Genomic DNA, 7645 nt, shown 5'->3' with positions numbered 1-7645 from the left:
ATAGTGAGAGCTGTTTCTTCTTTTTTTAATTTTTCTTCCTCCTTTTTCTTCTTTTTCTTCTTCTTCATCTCTTTCTTCCAATTTTTCTACCTTTACTTTCTCTCTTCTTGTTGTTTTGGTTGTCTAGTCATAAAAGCCCAGAATTCAATAGCTCTGTTCCCTCTTATCGTGGATCAGGAATTCACTAGCACAGTTCCCTCTTACCGTGGTTAAGAATTCTGGATAGGTCGACCGATGGTGGTCACCCTTCTCCTTTCTTGAGTCGGATCATGGTCCCAGGTTATTTTCTTTCGCTAATGATGGGCATCTAGTGAAGCTTTGGCGGAGGTTTTCCTTAAGTTTTGGACTTGGACAGCTTCCGGCGTAGTGCTCTTTTTTTAGAATTGGAGTAGGCCAGTGGTTAATTGTTGTGGTTGAGGTGGCCAGAATTTCCCCACAGACTTAGATGGTAAAGGCTGGGATGAAAGTCAAGAGTGGTGGGAGTGGGAAATGTAACTGCGGCCCCTTGATTGGTAGCCCACGTCAGAGGAGGGCACGCCCACATGAGGAGGCCACGCACCCTTGAGGAGGCCATGGCCCCTACAATGGTTGCCATGACCCCAGCCAGTCCCAATGCTAGTCCACAGACCTTGTGGGGAGTCACAGAAACAATTGGACTAGCGCTCGCTGCAGAAGTGGAGGCAGGTGCCCAGTCTGGGGAACCTGGGTCGGTTGGCTTTCCCGGTCCTCAGTTTGGTTAGGGAATCACTAAGATAGAACAGACCCGTTGGGCCTGCTGTGTGACTAGTTGGTCTGGCGCTGGCTGTGGAAGTGGAGGCATGTGCCCAAGGACTTGGTCCCGGTGGTGGCTCAAAATTGGAAAGACCTTGAATTCAGAGAGAAACAATACAAAGTTATATACGTGGAATGTCATAATTCCAGCAATGGGCCTGCCTCTCTCTCTCTTTTTTTGTATCTTTTTTTTTTTTTTTTTTTTAGTGAAGCACCATGAGGTACAGTTGTAGATTTACAAATCTTTGTACTTGGGCTTCGGTCACACAATGATCAAATACCCATCACTCCACCAGTGCCCATTTTCCACCACCATGGATAATATCCCCCCCACCCCCTCTCCCACCCTGCCTCTGTGGCAGGTCATTCCTCTTTGTTCTCTCTCTCCTTTTTAGTGTTGTGGTCTGCAAAAGAGGCATTGAGTGGCAATCATGTTCAGTCCATAGTCTACTTTCAACATGCATTTCCCCTACTGGGAGGATCCTCCAAACACCCTTTATTTGTTGCTCCCTTCTCTATCTGAACGGCCCTTTCCCCTAGAATACACGGCTGGCCTCTAAGCTATGGAGTAATCCTCCTGGTGTTGATCTCAGCTATTTTAGGTATTGATCTCATATTTTGTTGCTTTATATCCCCCAGATGAATGCAATCTTTCTATGTCTATCCCTCTCTTTCTGACTCATTTCGCTTAGCATGATACTTTCCATATTGTACCACTTACAATATGTGGGCGAATTGAAAACCTCAGTGGAAGGCCTCAGAAGCAGAGTAACAGCTGCTGAGAACAGAATCAGTGAGCTTGAAGATAAACTTCAGAGACTCGCCAGAAAAGAGCAGAAAATGGAAAAGAGACTCAAAGTTTGGGAACAGATGGCAAGAGAAGATCGTGATGAAGCCAAGAGGTGTAAAATAAGAATTATTGGAGTCCCAGAGGGACAGGAAGAAAACCCTGATTAAGAAGAAACTGTCCAAGACATCATTGCTACAACATTTCCAGAGCTGAAGAAATCTTCTGACCACATTCAGGAGGCCCAAAGGGTACCAGCTAGAAGAAATCCGAACAAAAATACCCCAAGACACATCCTGATCAAAATGACCAAAACTTTAGACAGAGACAAAATTCTGAAAGCAGCAAGATCGAAGAAAGAAATCTCTTACAAAGAAGCATCCTTAAAATTCACAGTTGATTTTTCTGATGAAACCCTCAGGGCCAGAAAACAGTGGTGGGACATAGTGAAAAAACACAATGAAATAAGTGCCTCTCCAAAAATACTTTACCCAGCGAGAATCTCATTCATAACAGAAGGAACAACACACAGCTTCACAGATAAACAACAGCTCAGGAACTTCATAGACTCAAGACCATGGTTACAAGTACAACTAAAAGGGCTACTTTAAGACAGGACAGGCCGCTCAACTACACCTAATTTCAACAGAACAATGGGACAAAATCCCATAACAATAATCTCTCTCAATGTCAATGGGCTAAACGCACCAATTAAAAGACACAGAGTGGCAGGATGGATTAGAAAATTGAACCCAACATTCTGCTGCCTGCATGAAACACACCTTAATAGTCAAAGCAAACACAGACTCAGAGTCAAAGGCTGGAAAACAATCCTACAGGCAAACAGCTCCCATAAAAAAGCTGGGGTAGCCACCTTAATATCAGACCACATCGATTTCAGAGTGAAGAAGGTAATAAGAGACAGTGAAGGCCATTTCTTAGTGATCAAAGGATCTGTACAACAGGAAGAACTTACAGTAATAAATGTATATGCACCTAATGAGAGACCAGCAAAGTACTTAAAACAACTACTCATAGATTTGGAAAAAGACCTCAATAGCAACACAATGCTAGTGGGAGTCTTCAACACCGATTTGTCACCTCTAGATAGATCAACCAGACTCAAACTTAGCAAGGACATACTTAATCTGAGGGAAACAAGAAAGATTGGGAAACAATGGAAGAAAGGAACTTAGTAGATATATACAGGACACTTCATCCTCAAAAGGCTGAATACACATTCTTCTCAAGCGTACATGGAACATTCTCCAAGATAGACCACATGCTGAGCAACAAAACATACCTCCATAAAATTAAGAAGATAGAGATTGTATCAACAATCTTCTCAGACCACAATGTGCTTAAATTAGAAGTAAATCACACACAAAAACAGAAAACTAAGCCTCTCTCTCTTCTTATAGAGACATAAAGATATGTATATCAATCTCTTTATATTCTATCGACAGAATTTAAGATAACGATTCCTGCCCTAGGAATACTTGACAAAATATGTTACCAAAACATTCAAAAGTGTTTTATTTCCTGCTGAATGCAATAGCATATACCCTATATACTTGAAGGGCACCAAAGACACAAGAGTCCAAGGAACATGAAAAAAATCCAGAAGCAGAAAAAAAAAAGAATTTCCTTTGAAAACTCTTAAAATATGAAAATGAAGAAAGAATAAGATCTCTGAAGAAGACGGCATGACTCAAGAGTTTTACAAGAAGGTTCTGGGCATGAGGATAGGGACGTCGACATAAATGAAACACTGTATATCAATTCATAGAAAAGACATGGGAACAGTTTTTCATTTAATATCCACAATATGTAGAGACTGTGAAGCGGAAAGCAATGTGCTTACACGAAACCTCTCTTGAAGAGAACACCAAAAGGAGGTCAATGGGACCTGGAAAGGTTCAGAAACCTTCATTGGGGTTCTGAATCCTTACTGAACCAATTTATGCTTTGCCTGATGGGCCCAGGACTGTTGAGCTATAAAGGTCATTTCTCAGAACCTGGAGTGCGGCTTGAGAACATTCTACCCAAGGTGATTTCTTGCATAGTGTTAGGAACCTGAGAAAATATGTTTTAGAATCAAGACTATGTATGATGAAACTGCAGAACTCCATTGGGCAGAAAGTACAACGGTGTCGCAAGCACAATATTTATGAGGTGGAGATTTCCATAATGAATAGGGCACCTTATTTGGTCGTCATGTGTTGTCATCACTATGTTACGGAATCAGCTGCTGTTTCCACATTATTCAGCGTTTTCACGAAGGAATGGATAGCAGGGTTTATTTTCATGTTTTGATCATTCACGTAATTCATTGCCCTCTTGTATAAACAGGAAGGATGATGCTTTTTTTACCGTAAAGTGTGTACTAAAGTCAGTCTGTATCTATTATTCCTGGGATCTATGTTAAGCAGCGAGAAACTAGAGGGAACCTAGTTCATCGGAGATAATATCTGTTTATTTTGCTACATGAGTAGACCTGATCTGTTGTGCTGGAAACAATCCAAATCACGAAGGCAGCTATGAAATGCAATTTTCGTCCAAGTATACATTCTGAGATCCACTACAGAAATGCAGATAGGGCCAAAATGAGAGAAATGCCGGCCAACATAGCGAGTCTCCAGTATATAAATAGAAGATAAGGAATAGGCAAAAGAGTCATGCACAGGAAGTATAGAAGGAAAACGTGATGGATTTTCTGAGCAACTCGCAATACTTGGTTCGAACGGAATCTAGGAAGGGTCACGGCTGTAGAGTTTGTTGTTGTGCGTCCCTCAACATTGGCCCAGGAGAGAATCTTGACTTCAAATAGATTGACTTACAGTTTAAGTGTCAAGTGCTAGGGCTTTGATGCCCGACAGTGCTCTGTTGGGAAGACCTCGAGGTGCCGAGGAACAAAAGAGTGCGGCAAGTCGAGAAACACCAACGAACAGTGACTGGACTCAATAACTAATCCTGAGAAAGATACCTAGCTAGCCGGTGCTAACCAGGGAATTCGTCTGGTATTCTGAGCTGATGGAAGCTCTCCCGCGCATACGCAGCCACATTCTCTCAGGGCGCCCCCCACCCCCCACCCCCCACCCCCCGCTTCCTGTGCATCTGAGTTCTGAGAGCTGTCCTTGCAAGGACAGGAAGCTGAAGTGTTGTCATAGAAGGCCATGCTGTGGATGCATCGCACCAAATGCTTCTGAATGTGATCGGCGGCATGGATAGCGAGCAACTTTTTGAGGTGGAGAGGATCGCGGGTGAGAGGCAAGGGCTAAAATGAAAGCAAGAAAACCTGGTGCAGTGGAAAGGCTATGGCTGGTATTCAGACACGTGGGAGCCAGAAGAGAATCTGGTAGACTGTGCTGAAGCACTTCGAGACTTCAGGCTATGGCAGGCAGAAGGACTCCACCAACGTGCCCCATGAGGCCTGAGGTGGCCTCGGAGGCATTACTTACTGCGCGACACTGGATTTGGTCTATTTGAGAAAGAGCCTAGGAGTAGACCCAGAAGGGCATAGTGAGAAGACTGCAGAAGCCCTGAAAAGCTTTGTGAATCATTTCATTCACTTTCAGAAACCCATCGTGGCTGCAGTTCATGGGCCTGCGGTGGGCTTAGGAGCGTCCATTCTGGGCCTGTGTGATATAGTTTTGTCCAGTGACAAGGCTTGTTTCCAGACTCCTTATGCCACCCAAGGCCAGACCCCAGATGGCTGCAGCAGCCTGACCTTTCCCATGATTATGGGAGGAACGACTGCCTCTGAAATGCTCCTCAGTGGCTGGAAGCTGACTGCCAAGGAGCCATGCCACAAAGGTTTGATCTCCCAGGTGTTCAATCCGGACACATTCATGAGGGAGGTCATGGATCAAGTCAAATTACTGGCCTCATACCACCCGCTAGTTCTGCAAGAATGCAAGAGCCTGATTGGCTGCAGTGTTAAGGCTGAACTGGAGCAGGCCAATATCAAGGAGTGTGAAACGTTGAAGAGTATCTGGGCTCCTTCTCATGCTTCTCAGTTCATGCTCCAGTTCTTGGACAGAAAGCTGGATCTCTCAGACTTGTGAAGGTAGACACCACTACCAATGACCTTTGCGCAAGCAGGTCAGATCGACTTACATAATACAACATCAACGGAGTACTCCAGTGTCATTCCAGAGAACACACTACAGTTGCCTACACTTCAAAATACATTCATCACCCGCATCGTTCTTAGAAACCCAGAGTGCATCATAACTAAGAACTAGAAAAACTGCTTCACCCAAAGCACACAATAAATAAATAATGGACACTGCATTGTAGCCTGATTTCAGTGTCATCCTCTGACTTGGTAAGTCACAAACTGGAACGTGGATTATTTGGAAGCAACGAAAATATAGGTAAGAGCACCTTTTTTCTTAATTTTTATTATGAAACACACAAGAGGGGAAAATTGGATTAATTAATCAGCAAAAGTAGTAGACACTAGAGCAGAAGGGGGAACACATTGAAGAGTAAAATAAGTATGATGATGAAAGATAAAAAAGTTCAGGGTGGAGTCGTAGATGAAGAAAGAAAGGAGAGTATGAAGAGGAAAAAGAATAAGAAAAATAAGATAAAGAAATCGAAGTATAACAAGAAGAAGAGAAAGAAGAAGAGAAAGAAGAAGAAGAGTAAGAAGAAGAATAGGAAAAAGAACTAGAAGAGAAAATGAAGAAGAAATGAAGGAAGAATAGTAGGGGAGGATAATAGGAAATGGAAGGAGAAGGATAAATGGAAGGGGAAAATATAAGGGGAAGGGAAAACGGAAGGGAAAGGGAGGAGGGAGAAGGAAACGGAGGAGAATAAGAAGCTGAAAGATGGGGAGGAAGAGGAGAACCAGGGGAAGGAGAAGCAATGTGAAGAGGAGAGAAGGAGAAAGAAAGGAGAAATAGAATGAGAAGAAGAAGAAAAAGTTGTAATAGAAGAAGAATATTAAGAATAAGAACAATAGATAAGGAAAAGAGAAGAAAAACAAAAAGAATGAGAAGTAGAATAGGAAGAAGAAGAAGAAGAAGAAGAAGAAGAAGAAGAAGAAGAAGAAGAAGAAGAAGAAGAAGAAGAAGAAGAAGAAGAAGAAGAAGAGGAGGAGGAGGAGGAGGAGGAGGAGGAGGTGGAGGAGCAGGAGGAGGAAAAATAGAAGCTGATCATAATGGAGATTATTAGGGGGACTCATAGAAGAATAAATGTTTCCATAGGTGAAATAGAAGCGGGGAGTTCCAGATTAGGACATCTAGAATTTATATAATTAAAATGTGACACTCATATGCCTATTTTCATCAAGCCACATTCTTTACCTTTTTATTTTTCAAGATAATAATTAAGTTTGTTCGATTTTTTATATTTATTTATTTAATCAGTGTGGGAAAAGGAACACAATTTTCTGGTTTAATTCTCAGTCATGGAGTGATCAAACACCCTTCCCTTCACCAGTACTTATTTTTCACCACCAAGAACCCCAGTGAAACCCCTGCTACCCCTCCCGATGCCTGTGACGCAGATGATTTCTACTTAACTCTCTGTCTCTTTTGATTACCTTCATTATTTCGACAAAGATGAATCCTTATTGTTGAGAACTTCCGCAACAATCAGAACTGAGGAAAAGCACTATGAAATAATGTGTTTTCTATAGCTAGTTATGAGAACTCTAGGATTTTGGATTTCTGATATATTACTAATTAAGTCTGGAGGGATTTCTGCAAGCACCAGATTGTAAAGAGATTCGTTTCTGTGGGTCTGGTGTCATAGTGGTGTGGGAGAGCTGCTCATAGGGCTCTCCTGACCTCGGTAGGGCATGAAGGAGGGTTTCTTGCAAGAGCCAGATAGTTCTGATATTGATTCTGTGCAGATGGTGTAAGGCTGTGCCTGAGTTCTGCTGGTAGGGCTCTTTTGACCTCAGTAGGGCATGAAGGACCAGCTGGTACCGCCCTCATCCCATGAGGCTGCAGTTGCATGTTCAATGCTGACTCATACCAGGCTTTCCAAAAAGCTCTGAGGCGAAGCCCAATGTAGCACCCAGGGGGAGGGGCGGGAAAAACAGTAGGGGGAGACACCTTTTCCTCTCCAGGA

At 42.9% G+C, this 7645-nt stretch overlaps 1 protein-coding gene across 1 annotated transcript; it reads left to right on the top strand.

Moving 5' to 3' along the window:
- Positions 1 to 4781: 4781 nt before the first annotated feature.
- Positions 4782 to 5625, top strand: LOC130044697 (chromodomain Y-like protein). Its single transcript, XM_056137329.1, has 2 exons — positions 4782 to 4828; positions 5049 to 5625. The coding sequence occupies exons 1-2, from the start codon at positions 4782 to 4784 to the stop codon at positions 5623 to 5625; spliced, it is 624 nt and encodes a 207-aa protein (XP_055993304.1).
- The last annotated feature ends 2020 nt before the right edge of the window (positions 5626 to 7645 follow it).

The sequence above is a fragment of the Sorex fumeus genome, unplaced genomic scaffold (assembly GCF_029834395.1).
Source record: "Sorex fumeus unplaced genomic scaffold, SorFum_2.1 ptg000123l, whole genome shotgun sequence".
Taxonomy (NCBI): Eukaryota; Metazoa; Chordata; class Mammalia; order Eulipotyphla; family Soricidae; genus Sorex; species Sorex fumeus.
This window is presented reverse-complemented; position numbering and strand designations above follow the sequence as displayed.